The 26,571-nt window shown below is 44.1% G+C and overlaps 1 protein-coding gene across 3 annotated transcripts in view; it reads right to left on the bottom strand.

Moving 5' to 3' along the window:
* Positions 1-26,571, bottom strand: part of LRRK2 (leucine rich repeat kinase 2) — a 1,446,345-nt gene that overhangs the window by 1,100,778 nt on the left and 318,996 nt on the right. For all 3 annotated transcript variants that reach the window (XM_069229760.1, XM_069229761.1, XM_069229762.1), the window contains one exon: positions 25,188-25,318. In XM_069229760.1, coding sequence (XP_069085861.1) covers positions 25,188-25,318 — 131 coding nt within the window. The remainder of the gene's footprint in view (positions 1-25,187; positions 25,319-26,571) is intronic.

Raw genomic sequence — 26,571 nt, 5'->3', positions numbered from 1 at the left:
CTCGGGCTCCATGGCGTCGTGGTTCTTTCTTCAGTGTCGAGAGGTGAGTGGTTTCCCTTCTGTGTACTGTTTACGCCGTGCTTTTGATGGCGTTGGTACCGCCCCAGAAAAGCTGGTGGATTGGCCTCTCATAATACAGTGGGCGGTACATTGTCTTCCGCCTGGCTGTTGGCGGTTACTGCTGCGGTGCTTGTTGCTACCGCTGTGGCAGTCGGAGTGTTAAAGTCGCTGTGTTGGCGGTTTCTGCCATGGTCATTTTTTTTTTTTTTTACCACCGGCCTGTTGGCAGTATTTCTGCCGCTTTATCACCGTCTGCCAGGGTTGTAATGAGGGCCTAAATCCAAATAACGTAACATAACAGATGACTAGATCAACAGATGGCTCTTTCCCACATAATCACCATACTCAAACAGCATTGGGCTGCCTATCCCTACATATGAAAACATTTATAGTTTGATTATATGTATATATCCATTTCTTTGTACAAATATGTATGATAACTATTTTATCGTAAAATATATACATACTCTTTAGGACTTTTAACAAATGTATATATTGCTTACAGCTCAATGTTTGAAAGTGTATATGTAATATACATGTGTGTATATATATGTGTGTATATACACATGTGCATATTATTCTGCGCTTAACATGTTCACAGGTCAATGCATAGTTTCTATATAAGATGTTTGAGTGGAGGATTATGAGTCTTTGTCTTTATTTTATCTATCACAATAGGTAAATATCTTTATTTATTTACATGCATTTCACTATTGAAATATTAAGGAAAGATAAAATAATGTTAGAAAAGTACACAAATAAATTAACTTCGAATACTGTAACACCTGAAAGTCTGTGTTTATATGATACACCTGTAAATCTCAATATATTAAATTCCCTACACACATGTTCCTTTACTATGTAATCATGTAGCTATACATTTATTACTTTAGTCCTATTGTACAAGAAAAGAAATACTCTCAAAAGCTTTACTCTCTCACCATCACCCTATACCTCTATCAGTCTATCCTCTATTCCCACTGTCTGACTCATCCCAAACCCATTCTGCTACTATGATCTCCAAAATAACCATTCCTAGACTCTTACCTCCTCTGCCCCTCCAGGCACACCTCAAATCTTAGTTTACTACTAGGATCTCCCAAACATACCTACTAAATCCTCCCTTATGTATCTCTCTTTGACTCATTACAAACCTCATTTTAATACTATGATCTTCCTAATCCCTTTCTACAGACTCTTCCCTCCTTTACTCATTCCAAACCTCATCTTTCTACTATGATCTCCCAATTAACACTTCTGTATTCTTCCCTCTTCCATCTCTCTATTATTCCATTGAATCCAACTAAGAGACTCACATGTCCTCGGCTCAAATAATTAATACCTCCCTATACTAATACTAATTTAATATTTTCCTATATTAATCCACCACTAATCCTTTTGGGTTCCAGAGTAGCGCTCTATTCACCAAAAAGCATTCGGACGCCTCTTCAGGGGAAGTAAGCGCTATATAGGTACAATTACAATTACTAATACTTGGCCAAACTACATACTTAATCGGTAAACATAATTTAATTTGCTTTCTAAAGCATGACTTCTAAACACATGCACACATTGAGAGACGCCTGAAATTTTTATTTACTAGCCACACAATATTCAACACTGTCCATGCACTGCTTTAAGGGCACTGGGATTTAAGCCTGCAATATGCTCACTATACACAAATATTTGTGGTAGGAACATTTCCCCACTGCTCTCTCTTGCGCTTACCGGAACTTGTAAGCTAAATGTAAAAACAAAATATCTTCAATGGGTGAGTTAATCATCTGGACTTTCTGATTGGAACTGGAATCGGGAATCTGCAGAGTCCAATCAGATTTCTGCAGTACATCCATATAGCCACAGATTTTTCTGACCAGGGATAGCATTGACCTGCAGGCTACAAATAATTCTCTGCAGTCCATCTAATCACCACAGAACTATCCCAAAATGATTTCAATCTCTGACTGCTTCAATAATGGTAAAATTAAAGTTCCTATGTATTCATAGGTGAGGAGAGGGTGGGGTAGCATTTTGTTTGAAATCGATAGAGAAGATTCCTAAAAGGGCATTCCAACAAAAAAAAAAAAACACTTTGCTCAGAAATGACAAGACACTGAATGAAAGTCCATGCTCATCTCCAGAGCAGGCAGTAAACAAAGTAAACAAACATATAAATCTGCTTTCCTTAGGGCAATCTTATCCCTTGCTTTTGAAACTAGTGCATCACAAGCCCATCAGTCACCCACCACTCATTAGCAACATCATTAGAAAAGCAATCCATGTCCAACTACAAGATCAAACTATTGCTAATCACCTTTTGCATGACTGACAGTCTGGCTTCCGATCACACGGAAAAACTTAGACTGCAACCGTACACATTGCAGACGATACATTCCTGACCACAGATGAAGGTGACCCCTGGTTTGTGCTATTGCAGGACCTCTTAGCTTCCTTTGACACGGTTAACCATTTCAACCTCATGGACCTTCTAAACCCTGGTGTTTCAAATGGGATTCACCAGTTGTATCCTTCACTGGTTCTATTCCATCGTTTCCATCCCACACCATTTTGTTAATGGAGGCACCTTCAGGTCCCATAAGATCCCTATTAACTGCGTAGTCCTTTGGGGGTCCCATACCAGCTTCAATCTTCTTTAACCTCTAGGTTAAGCTACATGGTGCTCTATCTAAAGAAAACAGCAACAAGATTCACCAATGTGTCAATGATACACAACTCTACTTATAAGTCTCCTCTGCATCAGATATCTAATGCCTCAAACACTGCCTGCACATCACCCAAACATGGATGTCCAGTGCCTACCACAAGGTCAACCCATCTAAAACAGAATTCTTGTTATTTGCCAACACTACAAACCTGGCTCAACAACATGAGCCTTGATTGGCTTCAGAACCCAAAATAAATTGAATGCCAATTCAGTTGGATTCATCCTGAATTTGAACGTCAACCTAAATGAACTCACTGGTAAAAAATAACCAAAAATGGGCTGGTACTATCTTTCTCTTAAAAAAATTCATAGACGTTTAGAATCGCTGTTCAAATTCTCTTATTCTGGCATCTGGATGGAAGTAAGACCTGCCTCGTGGACTCCACGCTAACACCTGTTAAGGGTATCCTACACATTGTAGACAAAATAAATTGTATTGGTGATTACGTAAAACCATCACAATATTTTAGAACAATTTAACTTCAAAATTGAAGTTGGTCAGAGTGGCCTTTCTTCATGTTTGGCCAGCTACGGGAACCAAACTTGTTCATGGTGATTCTAGTTTAATGTGTAAAAGAAGACAATTTGTTGGTGTTATTCCATTACCTTTGTGAGGATAGCATTAGAGCTTTATGGGACCAGAACAGGAGGGTATGTTTCAAAGACATAGCTGGAACTTTTAGTGCCCCAGTCAACAACTCAAGATTAGTAAGTAAGAATCACATTTTCTTCTTTCTTTGAAGGTAGTTTTAATATTTGACGTTTGTATTTGAGGTCCTCTGGTGAGGAAAAAAGGATAACTCTTATCAAGGATGGATCAGTATGAGTTGATAGCTCTAAGACAGCACTTTACAATTTCAAAATGTTGCCTCTGTTTAAAATGCCATAAGACCTTTTTGACATATTGTAGAATTAGATAAATCTAAAAATGAACTGTAGAGGGATTAAGGTAATACTGTGACGAAGAAGGCAGAGAGTGAAACGACAGTGTAGAAATTGTTGTTTTCTTCAAGAGCACTTGTAGCTCTGTATAAGACAGCCATTCACTAGTGTAAGTGATACAAATAACATGGGTCAGTTCACCTTCCAAAATGGATTCAGTCACATGTGTGCATTCAGAGTTTGCCCTTATGTGGCCCAATCGTCATGCCAGTTTAGGCTGGATTATAAACAGTAGTTAAACTTTTTAAAGTTTTTACTCTCTGTGGAAGTCACATCATCCTGGCAAGTTAAGGAAAGTGGAAGGTCTACAGTCTTCAGGTTTATTTGAAGAAGTTCTGCTGACACTTTAAATATTGTCAATTTATTTTAAATATTTTAGATGGATGAGTTTTTTCTTGTTTTATCTCCTCCATTGTCGAAGAAAGACGGGTTAACTGTTGAAATAGAATTTAGAGTTTCTGCTGCAGTTTGAACCGTGGTCTGCATGACTCCCTTGGTTTTTACACTGAAATCAGGCTTAGCTGCATGTGCTATACCTCTACCTGATTAGATGACAATTTTAAGATGTGCACTGTACCGCTTTTAGGACAGTACCACATCTGAAGAACAGTGTCTGATTAAGGGCTGTGGATTCAATTTTGTTGAATATTATTTTTGTTTACATCTTTTATTTCTTTTATTTCTTATAGCTTTATATTGGAATTAGTGTTCCTGTGAAATGAAGTTGGCACAATCTCAAAATCCTCCAATTGATGGATTGGTAGAAGATGCCTTTATTGAAGGGCCCTGGTTACAAGATACAATATTTCATTTAAAGAAACAAGTTGTTTTTTAATGACCAATCTAAGCTCATATGAGCTGATGGATTACTGAGCTAACAACTGAGGAACATTATATTGGTAAGGCCTGTGAGATGACACCTAAAGTCATCAGAAATTGTAGAAAAATTAGTTGGGAAGTTTGATAGCTTGTCTAATTGGGTGGCACAAGAACACAAGCTACTTCTTTTACTAATACCTTACTGTACCCATGTAGCAAAGACTCTGCTCATTCCATTCTGTTGCTAATGACATTCCCCCGTTAGTTTTTCTGTAGCAATGGATTGTTTCAACAAAACTGAGTTCATTGAGAACAGACCTAATTTCATGCGTCAATGCAACAAATTCAAAGGAAAGTTGTTACAAGGAGGGAGAGACAGCACCAGTGATTAAAAATTTGTCACCCTAGACAATAATTAGCGGGGATGAAGTAATGCTGTATCTCTACAGAGATGATTAATAGGTTTTAATGTTTTTGATTTATTTCATGTATTAGCCTATGCCAGAGGTCTTCAAACTGGGGGGCTGGCACCCCCTAGGGGGGCCTCAAGTGATCCCAGGGAGGCACCGAACTCTGGCCAAAAGAAGCATTCTACAGATAACAGGCCATTGTTTTAAGCAGAAGCATGTCACTGCATTTTTAAAAAGGTAGTTGTACTTAACTGCAATGTTTAAATAGGTCTAGACATATTTAAACATTAGCAACTTTATTAAATAATTGTGAAAAAATTCTGAGGGTGGCCCAATTATTTTTATTTTTCATCTGGGGGGACGCAGCATTAAAATGTTTGGAGACCACTGGCCTAGGCAATACACTAGTATAGGGGTCTGCTTGTGCCCTTCCATTTCATGCACACCAGAATGGGTTAAAGGTATCTCTAGAGACTTGGCAGGTAATGAAGATCTTAGTTTGAAATCTGGATGTAGTTCTGTTCAGGAGCTAGCAGCCACTGTATTAGTACTCTGTAGATTTAGGGAAACTGCCTACCAGCTATTTCAAGGTTTCCCATTATGAGGGCGTGCTGGATGCTCACGATTCCGTTTGTAAGCCAGCCAAAATTCTGATTTCCTTACGAGACTTCTGCGGCCAAAACGACAACTTTGTGTTTGTCTGATTCAAAGCTTTATTTCCTTTTTCCTTTGAATGCATTCTGTTCTTTGAAACATTTAAAAGCCTAAAGTTGGGAGTTTAAAGAAATGTTTTTACTTAAGTTAATGCTACACATAGGTAGACTTCCGGTAGCACAAGCACAAGGTCAAATGAGAGAATGAGGGATGACAATAACAATGTGATATTTGAAAAACACTGATGTATGATTTTGTAATTTAGATATAAGGCGTTTTTAGGAAAAATTACATAGATGTCAAATTTGATGGTTAGACAGAAAACTGCCAGTGTTCCAGGAAATGAAGGAGTATAAATAAGGCACTCAAGAAGGAAGGAGAAGGAAGGGGTATCTTTACCACCAGAGAGTATAATAAAACCTAATCAATTACAGTCTCTTTAAGGATTGAACACTCTGGCCAGAACGCTAGCAAGAAATTAAATCTACATGTCTTACATAAGATAACATCAGTGTGCCCGTCAAAGCCCACCGCAGGTTCCCAGAATGAAAAAAGTATAGTCTAGGCTAGTAAAATTCCTGTTAGAATGTTTTGGAGTACTCTTTTGTGGTAGAGATATTTTGGCCACAAGCAGCAACTCTCACCACCTTCAAACCCTGCTGCTGTCAGCCACATCATGGACCTCCTGAATCTCCAGGTTACCTGAGCTCCTGGTCTCCACTTAAGTAGACTTGCAACCTCTTGCCTTCACTTCCTTTGCTACTGTAATGCTCAAGAACTTAAAGCTGCCCTAGGTTCCCGACTGGAGAGAATGAACACAGACCTTGCATACTGGTTGAGGCTCCACCAATAGGTTGGCCTCTATAATTTCCTCTAAACCCACCTTGTTGGTATTGAGGCTGTTAGGTTGACTTGGATTGTGAGGTGGATGCCTCAGGTGTTTGCGCTCTAAAACCACACCTGTATTGAGGTTTCCGAAAGGATCCTCTGTATTGCGTGGTACACAGAGCACCCGTGGCTTTAGCGGTGTCTGAGTCTTTTTTCATCTTTTCAATGGCCGTATCAACATCAGGGCCAAAAAGCTGTTTTTCATTGAACGGCATATTAAGGACAGCCTGTTTAATTTCAGGCTTAAACCCGGACGACCGAAGCCATGCGTGTCTGTGAATAATAACAGCAGTATTGATTGTCCTAGCTGCTGTGTCTGCTGAATCTAGGGCTGATCTAATTTGGTTATTAGTAATAGCCTGCCCTTCCTCGACTATTTGTTGTGCCCTTCTTTGTTGGTCTTTGGGGAGATGTTGGATGATATCTTTCATCTCGTCCCAGTGGGCTCTATCATACGTAGCCTATAGCGCTTGGGAGTTGGCTATCCTCCATTTATTGGCTGCTTGCGATGCTACTCTTTTGCCAGCATTAAATTTCCTGCTCTCCTTGTCCGGTGGTGGTGCATCAATAGATGACTGATAGTTGGCCTTCTTCCTAGCTGGACTTACAACTACAGAATCAGGAGGCAGTTGTTGTAATAAATGCCGGATCAGAGGGAGGTGGTTTATACTTTTTCTCCACTCTGGGAGTAATTATCCTGGCTTTGACTGGCTCCTGAAATATATGATGTGCATGCTTTAACATGCCTGGAAGCATGGGAAGGGACTGGTAGGTAGTGTGTGTGGAGGATAACGTATTGAAGAGAAAATCATCCTCAAAGGGCTCGGTATGCATGGTGACATTGTGGTATGATGCCGCCCTAGCCAGAACCGGAGTGTATCCAGTGCTATCTTCAGGTGGTGATGATTTGGAAGGATAGCAGTCTGGGCTGTTATCCAGAATGGGATCTGGATCATAGAGATCCCATGGATCCACATTATCCTGTTGTGAATCTAAAGAATGTACAGGAGACTGTGCAGGTGTAGGAGTAGTAGGTGTAGAGAGAAGCAGGTGAGGAGAATGAGGAGGAGACTGAGGAGATGAAAACTGTGGAGGTGGAGATCTTTGTTTAGGTCTTGGCACTTTAGCAGGTGGCTGAGCAGTGTCCAATTGTTCTTGAAAGGCCAGCTTCCTCTTAGGCTTCAGAGGAGGTGCAGTTATGATCTTGCCAGTGTCTCTGTGAATGTGAATTCTGGCCTGCCTTTCATCAATGTCCTCCATCTGTGTGTGTTCCTCCGAAAATGTATGGCTTTCTTTAAGTTGTTTCAAAAGTCCATGCTCCTCTGTGCAACCTGATCTTTTTGGCTCTGAAGCCGGTTTTCTCCAAATCGAAAGGCTGGGAGTGGATGTTAGCCTCGGCTCCGAAAGCGATTTTCGCGGCTTCGACTCGAAGGGTCGGTGTTTGCCTGTTTCGGAGCCAGTGTTTCGGCTTGAGTCTAAAGGCTTCGGTGGCGTCGGCGTGGCCTTTTTCAGTGCCGAAGTTGTTGCCTGGTCACCAAGGGTCTTTTTGCGGGTCGAGCCATGGCCTTCTGGCAGTGGCGTTCCCAAGGCCTTATGTTTGGGCGGGACAGGGGCAGGTGTACTCACATGCTGTCCTGCCGTGACTGGTCTGTTCTCCTCGGACTCCTGCTCGGAATCGGACCCTTGGATGGAGACTGCGGTGTGCATGATCTCCTCTTCCTCTACGTCGAGACGTTCAGTGCTTTTCAATGCCATTTCCAACCTTCATGCTCTTCTGTCGCGTAGAGTCTTCTTCGAACTGAAGGATCTGCAGGCCTCACAACTATCCTTTCAATGGTCTGGAGAGAGACAGAGATTACACATGAGATGTTGGTCCGTATGTGGAAATTTAGCGTGGCACCGAGGACAGAAGTGAAATAGGGTCCGGTCCATGAGGTTTCCACGCGGTCGGCCCGACCAGGCCCGAGTTGGGCACTGGTGCCCCGAAGGGCAAGCAAAGAAGTTAGATCTGACGGTACCGAAGTGTTGATGATAGATGATACGCGATCGAAACAATACCAACGAGAATTAGAGTTTATGAACTTTTCCGACTCGAATTACCGGAGCGAAAAGAAACACGTCCGAACCCGATGGCGGAAAGAAAACAATAACATGGAGTCGATGCCCATGCGCATTGGAGCCGAAGCGGACGAGTCACTCGATCTCGTGATTCGAAAACACTTCTTCAAAGAAAAACAACTTGTAACACTCCGAGCCCAACACTAGATGGCACAATATGCATAGCATGTGTATCTGCAGCTACACAAGCCATCAAACATATATAAATATATATACACACACACACACACACTCAAGAAACTGTTTTTTTGCACAGTTTTTTCCTAACATATTTTACTGCAAATAATACATTGATATTATCAAGGATGTTACCAAAGCTGTCATGGGTGCAGTAATTTCAATGGTAATTAGCAGTGCATGGCAAAGTCGCACTTTATAGTTACCTTAGGGCATGACTTATAGTTACTTGAGATACCTATAACTATAACTGTTGAATTTCTATGGTTTGGTACATTTGGGTCCTTGGGGGTATGATTCTTTTTAGTCCCTCCATAAATGCTTTGATTACTGGGATTCTAAAAAGCGATGTTGTATGTGTAATCTGCAGATAGGCAGATATTGCAGTGAGATGTATTTTAATGGAAGAGAATGCTAGATTAGACTTTTGTAAGTGTAATAAGTAGCTTACAATATCCTTTGTGGAGGCATGTAGTGGTTGAATCTGATTAGTGTGGCAGTAGTAAACAAATCTTTTCCATTTGTTTGCGTAACAATGTCTCGTCGTAGGTTTTCTAGCTTGTTTAATGACCGCCATACACTCTTGTGAAAGGTTTAAATGTCCGAATTCTAAGACTTCAGGAGCCAGATTGATAGACTGAGCGATGCTGGATTCGGGTGTCTGATCTGTTGTTTGTGTTGTGTTAACAGATCTGGTATGTTTGGTAACTTGATGTGAGGTACTACTGATAAGTCCAACAGTGTTGTGTACCACGGTTGGCGAGCCCAGGTTGGTGCTATGAGTATTAGTTTGAGTTTGTTTTGACTTAGTTTGCTGACCAGATAAGGAATGAGTGGGAGAGGGGGAAAAGCGTAAGCAAATATCCCTGACCAACTGATCCATAGTGCATTGCCCTTGGATTGAGGGCGTGGGTACCTGGACGCGAAGTTTTGGCATTTTGTGTTTTCTTTTGTTGTGAATAGGTCTATATTTGGTGTTCCCCAGCGGAGGAAGTGATCCTGTAGGATCTGGGGATGAATTTCCCATTCATGAGTTTGCTGGTGATCTCGACTGAGATTGTCGGCTAACTGGTTCTGAATGCCTGGGATGTATTGTGCTATTAGGCGAATGTGATTGTGAATTGCCCAATGCCAAATTGTTTGTGCTAAGAGACACAGTTATGACGAGTGTGTCCCTCCTTGTTTGTTGAGATAATACACTGATGTCACGTTGTCGGTTTTGACAAGAATGTGTTTGTGGGCTATTAGTGGTTGAAATGCTTTCAATGCTAGAAACACTGCCAACAGTTCTAAATGATTTATGTAGAGTTGTTTTTGTTAATTGTCCCATTGTCCCTGTATGCTGTGCTTGTTGAGGTGTGCTCCCCACCCCATCATGGAAGCATCTGTTGTGATCATATGTTGAGGCACTGGGTCCTGGAATGGCCGCCCTTGGTTTAAATTTATAGGGTTCCACCATTGAAGCGAGAAGTGTGTCTGGCGGTCTATCAACACTTGATCTTGGAGTTGACCCTGTGCTTGTGTCCATTGTTTTGCTAGGCACTGTTGTAAGGGCCGCATGTGTAATCTTGCGTTTGGGACAATGGCTAGTCATGAAGACATCATGCCTAGAAGTTTCATTACAAACCTTACTGGGTAGTATTGGTTTGGCTGTATGCTTGCTTTTATATTTTGGAACGCTTGGACCCTTTGTGGACTTGGAGTGGCAATCGCTTTTTGTGTGTTGAGTGTTGCTCCCAAGTATTGTTGTATTTGGGATAGCTGCAGATGTGATTTCTGGTAATTTATAGAAAACCCTAGTTTGTGTAGAGTTTCTATAATGTATTGCGTGTGAAGAAGACACTGTTGTTGAGTGTTGGTTTTTATTAGCCAGTCGTCTAAGTATGGGAATACGTACATGTGCTGTCTCCTTATGTGAGCGGCTACTACTGCAAGGCATTTTGTGAATACCCTTGGGGCTGTTGTTAACCCGAACGGTAACACTTTGAATTGATAGTGTACGCCGTGTATTACAAACCTTGAGTATTTTCTGTGAGAAGGATGGATGGGTATGTGAAAGTAGGCATCCTTGAGATCTAATGTTGACATGTAGTCCTCCTTTTTTAGTAAAGGAACCACGTCTTGAAGTGTTACCATGTGGAAGTGATCCGACTTGATGAAGAGACTCAGGGGGTCATTCTGACTCCCGCCGGCCGCGGTAACCGCAGGGCCGGCGGGAGCCACCAGAATACCGCTGCACGGTCAGAAGACCGCCGCGGTTATTCTGAGTTTCCCGCTGGGCGGGCGGACGACCGCCAGAAGGACGCCCGCCCGCCCAGCAGGAAACCCCCTTCCACGAGGATGCTGGCTCAGAATGGAGCCGGCGGAGTGGAAAGGCTGCATGGCAGACACTGAAAATCTTGGTGGGGCCCTGTTACGGGGGCCCCACGACACCCCTTACCGCCATCCTGTTCCTGGCGGCCAAAACCGCCAGGAACAGGATGGCGGTAAGGGGGTCGGAATCCCCATGGCGGCGCAGCAAGCTGCGCCGCCGTGGAAGATTCCCCAGGGCAGCGGGAAACCGGCGGTACACCGCCAGTTTCCCGTTTCTGACCGCGGCTGTACCGCCGCGGTCAGAATGCCCAGGGATGCACCTCCAGCCTATTGGCGGTGCATCCGCGGTCCCCTGCCCTGGCGGATGTTACCGCCAGGGTCGGAATGACCCCCTCAGTGTTCTGAGGTCTAATATAGGTATTGCTTGTTTTTGTAATAATGCTTGGACCTCTATTTGTAATAGGTCTAAGTGTTCTTTGGACATATTGTGTGCCCTTGGGGGCACATCTGGAGGGAACTTTGTGAATTCTATGCAATAACCATGTTGGATAATGGCTAGGACCCATGCATCTGTAGTAATGTGTGTCCAGTTTTGATAGTATGCGGTAAGTCTCCCCCCCAACTGGTGTTAAGTGTTGGGGTTATGTGACATTTAAGTCACTGTTTGGTTTGGCTTGATTTAGGTGTCTGGAACTTTCCCCTTCCTCTTGGGAATTGTCCACCTCTATATGAGCCACGAAACCTTCCCCTCTGGTATTGTGCCTGATAGGTGGGTCTGGTTTGTGAGGTGGAAGGCTCTGGTGTTTGCATTCGAAACCCCCCTCTAAATTGTGGCTTTCTAAATGTGCCTCTGCCCTGTGGGGAGTAGAGAGCGCCCATTGCTTTGGACGTGTCCGTGTCCGTGTCCTTCTTTAATTTTTCAATTGCTGTGTCCACTTCCGGCCCAAACAATTGTTCCTGGTTAAAAGGCATGTTCAAGACTGCTTGTTGGATTTCTGGCTTGAATCCAGAGCTTCGTAACCATGCATGCCTGCGAATGGTTACTGCAGTGTTGACTGTTCGTGCTGCAGTGTCTGCCGAGTCTAATGTGGACCTTATTTGGTTGTTGGATATTGCTTGTCCTTCTTCCACAACCTGCTGGGCACGTTTCTGGTATTCTTTGGGCAAGTGTTGTATAATGTGTTGCATCTCGTCCCAGTGTACCCTGTCGTAGCAAGCAAGTAGGGCTTGTGAGTTTGCGATCCGCCATTGATTGGCTGCCTGTGCTGCCACTTGTTTGCCCGCTGCGTCAAACTTCCTACTCTCTGTGTTAGGTGGTGGAGCGTCTCCTGACGATTGAGAGTTTGCCCTCTTTCTTGCTGCTCCTACAACCACTGAGTCAGGTGTAAGTTGCTGCGTTATAAACACAGGATCCGTTGGGGGAGGCTTGTATTTTTTCTCCACCCTAGGCGTGATAGCCCTTCCTTTAACTGGCTCCTGGAATACCTGTTTTGCATGTTTGAGCATGCCAGACTCTGGTAGGAAGTGTGGGTGGATGCCAAGGTGTTCAACAGGAAATCATCCTCTATTGGCTCAGAGTGCATTGCTACATTGTGGAACGTAGCTGCCCTTGATAGTACCTGCGTCTATGCAGTACTGTCCTCTGGAGGGGACGGCTTTGTTGGGTAACAGTCCGGACTGTTGTCTGATACTGGTGCATCATACAAGTCCCATGCATCAGGATCATCCTGCGTCATGCCTGTATGCGTAGGTGACTGCATAGGAGGTGTTCCCACCGGAGACAACTGTGGTGAGTGTAGTGGGGAAGGTTGTGGAGAAAAACTTGGCGGTGGTGTTTTTTCTCTGGCTACCTTCGCCTTTGGCTGCATTTCTGATTCTTGAAATGCCAGTTTTCTTTTTGTTTTAATTGGAGGAAGAGTTTGTATTTTTCCAGTCTCTTTTTGGATATGCAACCTCCTTTGCGTATGGTCTGGCTCAACCATACTTATTTCCTGCTCAAATCTGTGTTTTTCATGCATTTAGCTGGAGAGTCCTTGCTCTTCCGTGTAAGAGCTTATTTTCGGCTCCGAAGCCGCTTTTTTCAGTACCGATGTTTCAGATAAAGTCTTTCTCGGTTCCGATGTTATTTTTCTCACCTTGGGTGAGTCGAACTCTCGGTGTCGAGATCGTTCGGTGCCGGAATCTCGACCGGAGTCGGAAGTCTTCGGCAAATCTCTGGCCTTTTTTGGTGCCGATGTTTGGTCACCTTCTTTTCGATGGGTTAAACCATGGCCTGCTGGCGGTGGCATCCCCTTGGCCTTAACGATCTTTGTGTGAGTTTTGGACGGGGCAGTTTTACTCACTGTTTTCTGCATCGTCGTGGTTCGCTCACTTTCGGAATCGTCAGAGTCCATCCCCTGGATGGAAATTCTTTCGTCCTCCTCGGCGTCGAGTTGTTCTCTCGGTGTTGATGCCATTTGTAGTCTTCTCGCTCGTCGATCACGAAGGGTCTTTTTTGATCGAAGCGCTCGACAGGCCTCACAAGTATCCTCCCTGTGTTCTGGTGATAAACACAGATTACAGACCAGGTGTTGGTCTGTATAAGGATTCTTCGATTGGCACTTCGGACAGAAGTGGAAGGGGGTCCGATGCATTAATCTTCGTCGATGGATGCATTCGGGCCGACCAGGCCCCGCTGAAGAGCGGAAGCCCTGAAGGGCCGCCGGAGCGCTTCTGCGATCGGTGCCGATACGATAACACTAAGCCGGTACCGAGCGAGAACAATACCGTCGAATTTTTGATATTTAGCTAACTTTCCCGATTCAAAATACGGAGCGAAGAGGAACACGTCCGAACCCAATGGCAGAAAGAAAACAATCTAAGATGGAGTGGACGCCCATGCACAATGGAGCTGAAAGGGAGGAGTCCCTCGGTCTTGTGACTCGAAAAGACTTCTTCGAAGAAACACAACTTGTGACACTTCGAGCCCAACACTAGATGGCAGGATAATGCACAGCATGTGTATCTGCAGCTACACATGCCACCGAACATACATATTTACATGATAAACTATTACAACGGCTACAGGGTTCTGGGGAGGAGGGAGAGCGCATGTGATTCTCCAGCACTACATGTCACGAACAGATGTACACTGGGTAAGTGACATTTTCCATTCAATGGCATGTGTAGCTGCAGATACACATGCTGTGCATTGATTGAAAAGCAGTTCTTATCGAAAGTAAGTGGTGGTTTGCCTGTAGGAGTTGAAGCAGTTAGAAATAGTGTTCTAAGCACTGCTTGACCATCATTTGCTTGCTGTCGAGATAACACATCTACACAGTAGTATTGAGTAAATCTGTGTGGTGTGGACCATGTGGGTGCTTGACATATGTCTGCCATTGGTATATTACATAAGAATGCCATTGAAGTATCTTTCTTTCTAGTGGAATGTGTTTTAGGAGTTACTAATAGTTGCCTTTTAGCTTTAAGATAACAAGTTTGACTAAACTTTACTATCCATCTAGCTAATCCTTGCTTGCAAATACGAATACCTTTATGAGGTTGTTGGAAAGTGACAAAAAGTTGCTTAGATTTTCTCAAGTCTTTTCTTCTGTCTACATAATACATTAGAGTTCTTTTGAGGTCAAGAGTGTGGTGAGCTCTTTAAGCAACTAAATCTGGCTGTGGAAAGAAGACTGGTAAGTCCACTGACTGATTAATTTGAAATGGTGAAAATACTTTGGGTCAAAATGTTGGATTTGTCCTAAGCACTATTTTGTGTTTGTGTACTTGGAAGAAGGGTTCTTCTAAAGTGAATGCTTGAATTTAACTTACTCTTATTAAGGAAGAAAGCAACCTTCCATGAAGGAAATTGAAGAGCGCAAGAATGCATGGGTTCAAATGGTGGTCTCATAAGTCTTGTGAGCACAATGTTAAGGTTCCAGGCAGGAGCTGGTGGAGCTGTAGGTGAAATAACTCTTTTAATCCCTTCCATAAAAGCTTTTATGACAGGAATTATAAACAGAGAGGTATATTGTCTGTTTTGGAGGTAGGCTTATATTGCTGTTAAATGAAATTTAATAGACAAATATGCAAGATTTGCTTTCTGTAAATTAAGCAAATAACATACAGTATCCTGTACTGAGGCCTTAAGTGGATCAATGTTTTTAGGTTGCCAGTAATTTACAAAATGTTGCCATTTATTAGCGTAGCATTGCCTGGTCGTAGGTTTACATGCTTGTTTTAGAATGTCCATACATTCTGATGGAAGCTGTAGGTATCCAAATTCTATGACCTCAGGAGCCAAATTGCCTGGTTAAGCATACTGGTATTGGGATGCCTGATCTGACCCTTGTTTTGAGTTAATAGGTCTGGTCTGTTTGGAAAGTTGTGATGTGTTACTACTGACAAATCCAATAGTGTTGTGTACCAGTGTTGACATGCCCACATGGGAGCTATGAGTATCATAGTGAGGGGAGTGTGACGCATCTTGTTGACCAGAAATGGAATTAACACGAGAGGGAGAAAAGCATAAGCAAATACTCCTGACCAACTGATCCATGGAGCATTGCCCTTGGATTGACGTGGGGGGTATCTGGACGCAAAATTTTGGCATTTTGCGTTTTCGCTTGTTGCGAAAAGGTCTATGTTTGGTGTTCCCCACATCTGAAAGTAATAGTGAATTACTTGTGGGTGAATGTCCCCTTTGTGTATTTGTTGTTGTGTCTTGCTTAAGAGGTGTGCTAGCTGGTTGTGTATCCCTGCGATGCATTCTGCTAGCAGGTGAATGTAAATGTGAATTGCCCGTTTCCAAATTGTTTGTGCTAGAAGGGACACATGGGATGAGTGTGTCCCACCCTGTTTTTGCAGATAATACATTGTTGTCATGTTGTCTGTCCTTATTGAGACTGTTTTGTGTATGATCTGTGTTTGGAATGCTTTGATGGCTGTAAGGAAATGCCTCCTTGGCATGGTTACCCCCTGACTTTTTGCCTTTGCTGATGCTATGTTTTGAATTGAAAGTGTGCTGAGGCCTGCTAACCAGGCCCCAGTACCAGTGTTCTTTCCCTGACCTGTACTTTTGTTTTCACAATTGGCACACCCTGGCATCCAGGTAAGTCCCTTGTAACTGGTACCCCTGGTACCAAGGGCCCTGATGCCAGGGAAGGTCTCTAAGGGCTGCAGCATATCTTATGCCACCCTGGGGACCCCTCACTCAGCACAGACACACTGCTTGCCAGCTTGTGTGTGCTGGTGAGGACAAAACGAGTAAGTCGACATGGCACTCCCCTCAGGGTGCCATGCCAACCTCACACTGCCTATGCAGTATAGATAAGTCACCCCTCTAGCAGGCCTTACAGCCCTAAGGCAGGGTGCACTATACCATGGATGAGGGCACCAGTGCATGAGCACTGTGCCCCTACAGTGTCTAAGCCAAACCTTAGACATTGTAAATGCAGGGTAGCCATAAGAGTATATGGTCTGGGAGTCTGTCAAACACGAACTCCACAGCACCATAATGGCTACACTGAAAACTGGGAAGTTTGGTATCAAACTTCTCAGCACAATAAATGCACACTGATGCCAGTGTACATTTTATTGTGAAATACACCCCAGAGGGCACCTTAGAGGTGCCCCCTGAAAGCTTAACCAACTACCTGTGTAGGCTGAATGGTTTTAGCAGCCTGCCACACTCGAGACATGTTGCTGGCCACATGGGGAGAGTGCCTTTGTCACTCTGTGGCTAGTAACAAAGCCTGCACTGGGTGGAGATGCTATCACCTCCCCCTTGCAGGAGCTGTAACACCTGGCGGTGAGCCTCAAAGGCTCACCCCCTTTGTTCCAGCGCCACAGGGCATTCCAGCTAGTGGAGTTGCCCGCCCCCTCCGGCCACGGCCCCACTTTTGGCGGCAAGGCCGGAGGAGATAATGAGAAAAACAAGGAGGGGTCACTGACCAGTCAGGACAGCCCCTAAGGCAACCTGAGCTGAAGTAACTCTGACTTTTAGGAATCCTCCATCTTGCAGATGGAGGATCCCCCCAATAGGGATAGGAATGTGACCCCCTCCCCTTGGGAGGAGGCACAAAGAGGGTGTAGCCACCCTCAGGGCTAGTAGTCATTGGCTACTGCCCTCCCAGACCTAAACACACCCCTAAATTCTGTATTTAGGGGCTCCCCTGAACCTAGGAAATCAGATTCCTGCAACTTAAGAAGAAGAGGACTGCTGAGCTGAAAAACCCTGCAGAGAAGACGGAGACCCCAACTGCTTTGGCCCCAGCCCTACCGGCCTGTCTCCCTCCTTCGGAAGAAAACTGCTCCAGCGACGCTTTCCCCAGGACCAGCGACCTCTGAATCCTCAGAGGACTGCCCTGCTTCCAAAAGACCAAGAAACTCCCGAGAACAGCGGCCCTGTTCAACAAAGACTGCAACTTTGTTTCCAGAGGAGCAGATTTAAAGACCCCTGCAATCCCCGCCAGAAGCGTGAGACTTGCAACACTGCACCCGGCAACCCCGACTCGACTGGTGGAGAAACAACGCTACAGGGAGGACCCCCCGGCGACTCCGAGACTGTGAGTAACCAAAGTTGTCCCCCCTGAACCCCCACAGCGACGCCTGCAGAGGGAATCCCGAGGCTCCCCCTGACCGCGACTGCCTGACTCTAAAATCCCGACACCTGGAAAAGACCCTGCACCCGCAGCTCCCAGGACCTGAAGGATCGGAACTCCAGTGCAGGAGTGACCCCCAGGAGGCCCTCTCCCGTGCCCAGGTGGTGGCTACCCCGAAGAGCCCCCCCCCCTTGCCTGCCTGCATCGCTAAAGAGACCCCGTGGTCTCCCATTGAAACCTATTACAAACCCGACGCTTGTTTGCACACTGCAACCGGCCGCCCCGCGCTGCTGAGGGTGTACTTTCTGTGTGGACTTGTGTCCCCCCCGGTGCCCTACAAAACCCCCCTGGTCTGCCCTCCGAAGACGCGGGTACTTACCTGCTGGCAGACTGGAACCGGGGCACCCCCTTCTCCATTGAAGCCTATGTGTTTTGGGCACCACTTTGACCTCTGAACCTGACCGGCCCTGAGCTGCTGGTGTGGTGACTTTGGGGTTGCTCTGAACCCCCAACGGTGGGCTACCTTGGACCCCAATTTGAACCCCGTAGGTGGTTTACTTACCTGCAAGAACTAACAATAACTTACCTCCCCCAGGAACTGTTGAAAATTGCACTGTGTCCACTTTTAAAATAGCTATATGTGTTTTATGTAAAAAGTATATATGCTATTGCGATTATTCAAAGTTCCTAAAGTACTTACCTGCAATACCTTTCAAATGAGATATTACATGTAGAATTTGAACCCGTGGTTCTTAAAATAAACTAAGAAAAGATATTTTTCTATACAAAAACCTATTGGCCTGGAATTGTCTCTGAGTGTGTGTTCCTCATTTATTGCCTGTGTGTATGTACAACAAATGCTTAAAACTACTCCTTTGATAAGCCTACTGCTCGACCACACTACCACAAAATAGAGCATTAGTATTATCTCTTTTTGCCACTATCTTACCTTTAAGGGGAACCCTTGGACTCTGTGCATACTATTCCTTACTTTGAAATAGTGCATACAGAGACAACATCCTACAATGGCTAAAAACACTGCCAACAATTCCAAGTGGTTTATGTGACAAGTTTTCTGGTTTGAGTCCCATTCCCCCTGTACTGTAAGATTGTTAAGATGGGATCCCCAACCTGTCATGGATGCATCTGTTGTGATGATGGTCTGTGGCACAGGGTAGTGAAATGGCCACCCGTTTGAATAAGTTGGTGTGATTCCACCATTGCAGAGATTTGTAAGTTTGGCGGTCCAACAACACTAGATCCTGTAGATGACTCTGTGCCGGAGACCATTTTTGCGAGAGACACAGTTGCAGTTGTCTCATGTTTAGATGTGCTTTTGGCACTATTGCTATGCATGATGCCATCATTCCTAATAGCCTCATGACAAACATAACTGTGTAAGTTTGATTTACCTGCAATTAGAAAATGAGAGTGTGAAAGGCTTGTATTCACTGTGGATTTGGGTAGGCTATTGCTGACTGAGTGTTCAGAATTGCTCCTAGATTAGGATGAATTTGTGCTGGCTGAAGGTGAGATGTCTGGTAACTGCTTGTGTTGCTATCCTTTTCCTGCTGCATAAACTTTGCGGCTCTCTTTGTCAGGGAGAGGAGTATCCCCAGAAGGCTGGTTGTTTGCATGCTTCCTGGCTGCACTGACTACAATGGAGTCTGGTGGTAAACGCTGAGAAATATAAATTGAGTCTGTTGGTAAAGGCTTTTATTTTTTAAAATCAATTCTGGATGTTAAAACTCTAGCTTTAACAGGCTCTTTAAAAATATCATCTGCATGTTTGAACATACCAGGGAGCATTGGTAAACATTGGTACTGCTTTTGAGTTGAGGATAGGGCTTTGAAAAGGAAATCATCCTCTAATGATTCAGCATGCATTTGCACCCCATGATATGAGGCTGCCCCCGAGATAACCTGATTGTACGCTGTAGTATCCTCGGGTGGAGATGGTCTTGCGGGATAAAAATCAGGACCTTTAGGTGGGATTGGATCTGAGTCATATATATCCGATGGAACTATGGTATAACTATTATCACGTCTATCTTTGTCGTGTGAGGAAGTATGAGAATGTGTGCGTGAAGGTGGTGGTGGTGGAGGAAGAGGTTGTGGAGAAAAGGAGCAAATGTGGTGGATAAAGCTCAAGAGTTTTTGGCTTTTCCTTTTGTTTATACATTTTTGCCATTGACGGGGCAGTATCTAGAGTTTCCTGGAATGCTAACTTCCTTTTGGTAAGCAAAGGCAGAGAAGCAATATTTTTTCCAGTCTCTTTCTGTACTTGACTTCTCCTTTGTTTATTGTCCCTAACCTCCAGAATGGGTAAATTTCTGAATCATCCACCTGTTGTTATAAAGCATTTTTCTTGCAGCATGCTTCATTCGAGTCGAAAGTCCAGATTCCTCAGTATAGGAAGATGTTTCGGAACTGAAGGTGGACTCTGATGTTTCGGCTCCGAAGCAGAGTGAGGTTGTTTCGGCTCCGATGTAGCAGGGCACCGCTCGGCTCGGAGGTGGAAGCTTAAATCTTTCATATCGACACAGAAACAGGTGTGGTAGCCTGCTGGGGGGCTGTCTTGGCCTTTTTTGGTGCCCAACCTGAGGGTTGGTCGACGATTGTTTTCGGGTGGAACCATGGCTAAGAAGGAGTGAGGTTTTTTACTTTCTGCGGTTGGGGCTGGTGTACTAACGTACTGAGCCGCAGATATTGCCTGGCTGTCCTCTTCCGAATCTCGCTTGGAGTCCAAATATGGAATGGAGACTACCGTTTGTGCCTGTACTTCACCAAGGATGATGGTTGTGGGCTCTGTGAATTTCAACGCCATCTCCAATCTTCTTGCTCTTCAATCACATAACGTTTTCTTCAATCAAAAAGACCGACACTCCTCACAGCTTTCTTCTTGAGGGTCTGGAGAAAGGCAGAGATTACACACCAAGTGCTGGTCTGTGTATGGAAACTTGGCATGGCACCAACTACAGAATCGGAATGGAGTCTGAACCAGGAGCCTATGACGCAGTAGACCCAAAGAGGCCCGAGAAGGGGTGCGGGCGCCCGAAAGGGCAAATAACCAATTCCGACGATACGATCTGATCGAGTGCAGTGGGAAACCGCGTTCGAACCTATATTGACAGTAAGAGAAAGGATGGAAATTCAGAGAGGAACCAAACCGAAAATCCAGGAGTGAGAGGGAACACATGCGAACCCGACGGCGGAAAGAAAACAATCTAACAAAGGAGTCAATGCCCATGTGCACTATCACCGAGAGGAGGAGTCACTCGATCCTGTGACTCAAAAAAAGCTTCTTCGAAAAAAAACAACTTGCAACATCCGAGCCAAACACTAGATGGCGATATATGCACAGCATGTGTATCTGTAGTTACACATGCCATTGAGAATATATATATATATATATATATATATATATATATATATAGATAGGTATATATATATATATATATATATATGTATATATATCACCTAGTGGTGGTCGCTACTAGGTAGTTATAGTTAGGACCGTGTTTCCATAGAAAAAGTGTTTTTTGACTTGCCTATATCTTTGGCACCGTTTGATGAATCTTTACAAAACATTTGGAAAACAACGCCCCGGTGATTCTTGTTGTGCATGGAAAGTTTTGGGGTGAACTGCCAAGCGGAGGCAGAGAAAAAGGGGGGGGTAAACAAAAAACATGCATTTCCCGGATAATTCCCATAGGACATTTGAACACGACTACAGCCCAAACCCCTGGAAGGAATTACCTCAAATTTGGCATAAAGTTAGCTTTCAGTACGCAGATTACATTTTCACTTATTTGGTGTAAATCTGTCCAGCAGTTTTGAAGGTATTAAAAGGAAAAAAAATTGTAGATCTAGATCCTCCCTGACGACTTGGCAAAAAATGACAAGCTCGTCCAGGGAAATGCTTAGCTCTGACTGATTGCCAACACTTCAACCAGGCAGTGTTGGCAGCCATTTTGGGGCACAGCTTCAGCCGAGTCCCTCAAAAAAAGGGAAAAAAAGAAAAGGGGCCAGGGTAGGAATACACCCACCCCTCCTCCCCAGCCTTGTTCTTGGGGTCCCAGAGGTACACCTGTAAGGCAAAAAAGCATATTTAAATTTTTGTCACCAGATTTGTTGCAAAAAAAAAAAAAGCAACTGTTGGCTCCATCACTTGTTTTTTTAAAGCCCCAGGTAGGCCAGGTCTTACTATTGCCCGCAGCTCCCCAAGCCAGAATATGTAAGCAAATGTGGTGGGGCCAATAGGCCCCCCACTACAGCCCCATGGACCGCCATCTCCCCGGGGCAGAATATGTAAACAAATGTGGATGGGCTGAACGCTCCCCCCGCGCTCCCAGGGACCTCCGCCTCTCTGGGGCAGAATAGTAAATTAATGCGAGCGGGGCACGTGCCCCCCTGCAGCCACGGGGAACGCAACCTCCCCTGGGCTATTAATTTAAATTAATGGGGGTCTTGCGGCACCCCCGCAGCCCTGGGGACCACCAACTCCTTGGGGCTGAATTGTAAAGTTGAAGTGGGACAGCGTGGCACCCCTCGAGGAACCATACATGACCATGGGGACCACCATCCCCTCACCCAGGGCCGGCTCCTACTATATCCCAGGGTGCCCACGCCCAGGACATAGCTGTTTGCTCTGACTTACTGCAACCTTTGACACCTCCCCCAAGTCAGAGCAAACACTTCTCTTGCAGTGAGGAAGAGTTGTCAAAACGGACTTCCTCACCGCGAGCTGAGGTTTCCTCTGTTCCCTTGCCCACAGAGATGCAAGCAGGAAAAAAGAGGAAACATTGCTCTCACTGACAGCAATGTCGGCTCCCACTGGAGTTCGTAAGCTGCCTGGGACCACAGGGGCCTTCAGGCTCCCCCCGGCTCCCAACATTGTCATGCGGTGCCATGGGGGGCACCCAGGTTACATGGCAGGGCCCCAGGGGATGGGATCCCTGAGGCCTAGATCAGCCTGGGGAGGGGGGCTGTGTGCACCCCCGACCAAAAACAAAATAAAATGTTTAGGCTGGGCCTCAGGGGGTGGGGTCACCCAGGGCTGAGATCTGCCTGGGGAGGAGGTGGCATCAATAAAAACACAATTTAGAAGGGTGGGCTCCAGGGGTTGGGGATTCCGGGGCAAGATCAGCCTAGGGGGGTGCACGGTCTACCATATACGTAGGGCCTGTAAATTCAATACTACCAGTGGCCCTGCAGCACTTATTGTGCCACCCACTTAAGTAACACCTTAAAACCCCTTTCCAGGCCTTAAACTCCCCTTTTGTTATATATACGTCACCCTAAGGTATGCTCTAGGTAGCCCATAGGGCAGGGTGTTGTGTAATTATAAGACCGGACATGTACTTTTCAATTTTAAATGTCCTAGTATTGAAAAACTTCTAAATTAGTTTTCTCACTACTGAGAGGCCTACCCCTCCCATTGGGTAGCACTGGGGATTCCTTATTAGAATTAATAAGTTGTAATTCCCAAACTGGAGGTGGTAGATATATCAAGTTTGGTGTCTATGAACTTGCAATAATAAACCATCTTTATTGGTAAAGTTGGATTATTATTACAAGTTTGAAAATGCTACTTTTATAAAGTTGGCATTTTCCCACCCTTAGCCCTCTGTGCCTATCACCTGCCTTAGGTTACATGACTAGGTTTAACTGACAGTTGGGACTTTGTGAATTCACACAACAGGGGGATTAGTAGAGCCTAACTGGGTCATTGACTGTCTTGAAGGGGGGAGAGCTAAACACATTCCCATTTGCAACTGAATAGGCAGGGCTTTGCCACTACACAATAGACTTAACAGCCCTGTATTGTCAGTGCAGCCAGCTAGGAGCCAGGGTAGGGGAGGCAGGTAATTTCTGGAACTTCATAGAACCTTTCTGGAAACTTCACCCAACTTCTAGAAGCAGGGTAGCAGGGTATTAAAATAGGGCTCTCAGATCTGCTCCTCACTTCACTGCTACACCTCGAAAAAACACTCTCAGAGGACTGCCTGCTGCTGTGACCTGAGGAGCACTCTGCCAGACTGCTGCCGTACCTGGAAGGACTACTTTACTGCCTGGAGCCTGCTTGGAACTTTCAGAGGCTAATCCTGCTGTAGAGCCCTGCATCACCATCTGCACCCAGGATTTCAGAAGTGACTCCAAGGGCTAGTTTAGCTGGTTTTCTGTTCTAAGCCACAGGTTCCCATCATCATAAACCTGCACTTGGACCCAGCCCGAGTGAGCCTTGCAACTCAAATAGGTCTCCAGCTACTCCCAAAGTATTGGGTGTGGTGCTAAAGGTGCCCAAATGGCCATTTTCTAAAACTGAGGAATTACTACTTTGAACCTTACATTCTAACTCATAACTCCGGTTCTATTAATTGGATTTTTATGGTTTTGGTGTCAAATTATTTATTAAAATGTTCTCTATTTTCCTCAACTGGTTCGGGATGTTTATTGTGTTGTGTTTTAACTGTGTTGCTGTTTGTGTACTGCATAAATACTTAACATATTGCCTCTACGTTTACCTGACTACTTTTTGTGCCAGGCTACCCAGGGTTAAGCACAAGTTAAATTTGTGACTTTTTGTGGTTGACCCTGCAAAGGACTGTGGCTGTTGCTTGACCAAGGCTCACACTATAGTCAACCAACAACCCAATTTGTTACAACAAGATATTCCATAAGATGCTAGATAGTTTCCTAAGATGTCAGTTTGAGGTGGAAGACAATGTACCTTATCTGGACATGCAGGATTGCATGAGCAGTCTAGGGACAGTTGGACATACACTTACAGAAGGGACAGGTGGGCATACACTTACAGATGCATTTGGAGGTATAATAAAACTCATCATTCAGCAACATGTGTTGGGACTGCACTCAAGTTCAAAGAAAAAATGCATACACATTGGAATGACTGCCCTGGACTTTAGTGTTATTCAAAAGATAAAATGGCATTTTTTGGATGCAGACAGGGGGTCCTGTCTTTGACCTTTGGAGTGGAGATATAAGGTAGTGGGCAAGTGTTTAGGAAATCTGGATGTCAATATTCCATAGAGGTCCTTACCTGGGCAATACTGTGAAATGTTAGAGAGAAATAAGTAGGCCTTTGGAGGATACTTCTTAGAATGTTAAGGTATGACCTCTTCCTACTCAATGTTAATGTGCCCTATGTCATGGACTGTTTGCATGTTGGGACACCACTAAGGTTGTAACTGTGTATCAAATATGGGAGGACACAACGCTTTTTGAAAGTTTGTTTGGTATTACAAAGGTCAATAAAAAGCAAAGAAAGTGTTGCAGTATCCTACTCTTGCTATAGGTAATCTTACTTTTATCAATATAAGAGTGAACAAGATAATGGAGAAGCAAAGGTTTATTAAACAGGCACTAAGGAGATATACATGTTAGTGATACACATGGCAGCAGTGGTTCACTGTGTTCTTCAATTATACAAGATAGAATGACACAGACAATTTATGAAATTATTTTTCTACATACCTTGTTTAGTGCATCAAGTGTTAAAGTATGGATTCCTTCCAATAAACATTGGTTCTTTATTACTTTCAGTGTTAGGTGCCAACATTCATTATCAGAGTCTCTGGAGTCTATCAGCTGTTTTATTTCATCATCTAAAACATAACATTTTATGTAATAATATTAATTAATTATATCTAAGTCACCATATTATCATCATCATAATCAATATCATATTATGATAGTGCGTGAAAACATTCAGACCAGAGTCACTGCACCCAAGTCATCAAATTGAATTTGTAAAGAAAATGTCCAATCTATAATAAGTATACAACTCCGAAAGCTTGGAATATGAAATTATGACTGATCAAATTTTCAAAAGGCAACAGAAAACACAAAAAATACTCAAAGTGTTGTTGAAAATTATAATGTAAGCCAAAATGTAAAATACCAAAGTAACATACTAACTTGACATTTACATTGTGAAAAGGTTTGCAGTAAATAATCAAATTATATGCACAGTATAAATAATAAGGCAGAGCTCCAAGGAATTAATAACTGTGCTTAAATTCTATTTCAGCAAACCAATTTTTCAGCCCACATCTAGCAGTGAACTACAAGACTGCAAGATATTGCTGAGCAACATTGCTACACACAAATGCATGCCTGCTCAGGTTGTAGAGACATTCTAATTAGATCCAATAATGGCAGTTTATCTTTACTTAAGAGAACCTGGGAAACCCATAGCTTTCTCAGTCTGTTAGACAGGCACTAGTGTCACCCACAGCCACTGAATATGAATCCTTAAAAGGTGTGGAAAAGACAAATGGGGTGAAGGTCTTGCCCACGTTGAGTTACACAAAGAATCAAGTAAATGGGCATTTATTGGCATTTCTTGTGTTTTCTGTGCATTGCTTTATGTGAATAAGATAAAGAACACTTTTCTGTATATTTCATAGTGAGTGCAAATCTTGAACAAAATTAAGTGGGCCAAGACATAAACGATTTCCTCTGGGTGTCTCCAACATGACACAGACCCTTAGGGCCTGATTTAGGTCTTGGCAGAGGGAAATACTCAGTCACAAAAATGACAGATATCCTGCCAGCCATGTTGTAATCCCATTAGCTCCTATGGAGATCATAATACGGCAGACAGGATATCCGCCACATTAGTGACGGAGTATTCCCTCCTCAAAGACCTAAAGAAGCCTTTTATTCAGAAAATGGCATTGCCCATGAGGCCAAGCCTAGTCATCTTGACATCAATGCCCTTGAAAATGGCTGTTTTTCTAAAGACTTTTGTATCGTTCAAAGAGGAAAAAAGGCTGCACAGATATGAATGAAATTTGGCAGGAGAATAGATAATAGTGTGTAGACGATGCTTTTGGGTACTACAGGTAAGTAAGTT

The sequence above is a fragment of the Pleurodeles waltl genome, chromosome 4_1 (assembly GCF_031143425.1).
Source record: "Pleurodeles waltl isolate 20211129_DDA chromosome 4_1, aPleWal1.hap1.20221129, whole genome shotgun sequence".
Lineage (NCBI taxonomy): Eukaryota > Metazoa > Chordata > Amphibia > Caudata > Salamandridae > Pleurodeles > Pleurodeles waltl.
This window is presented reverse-complemented; position numbering and strand designations above follow the sequence as displayed.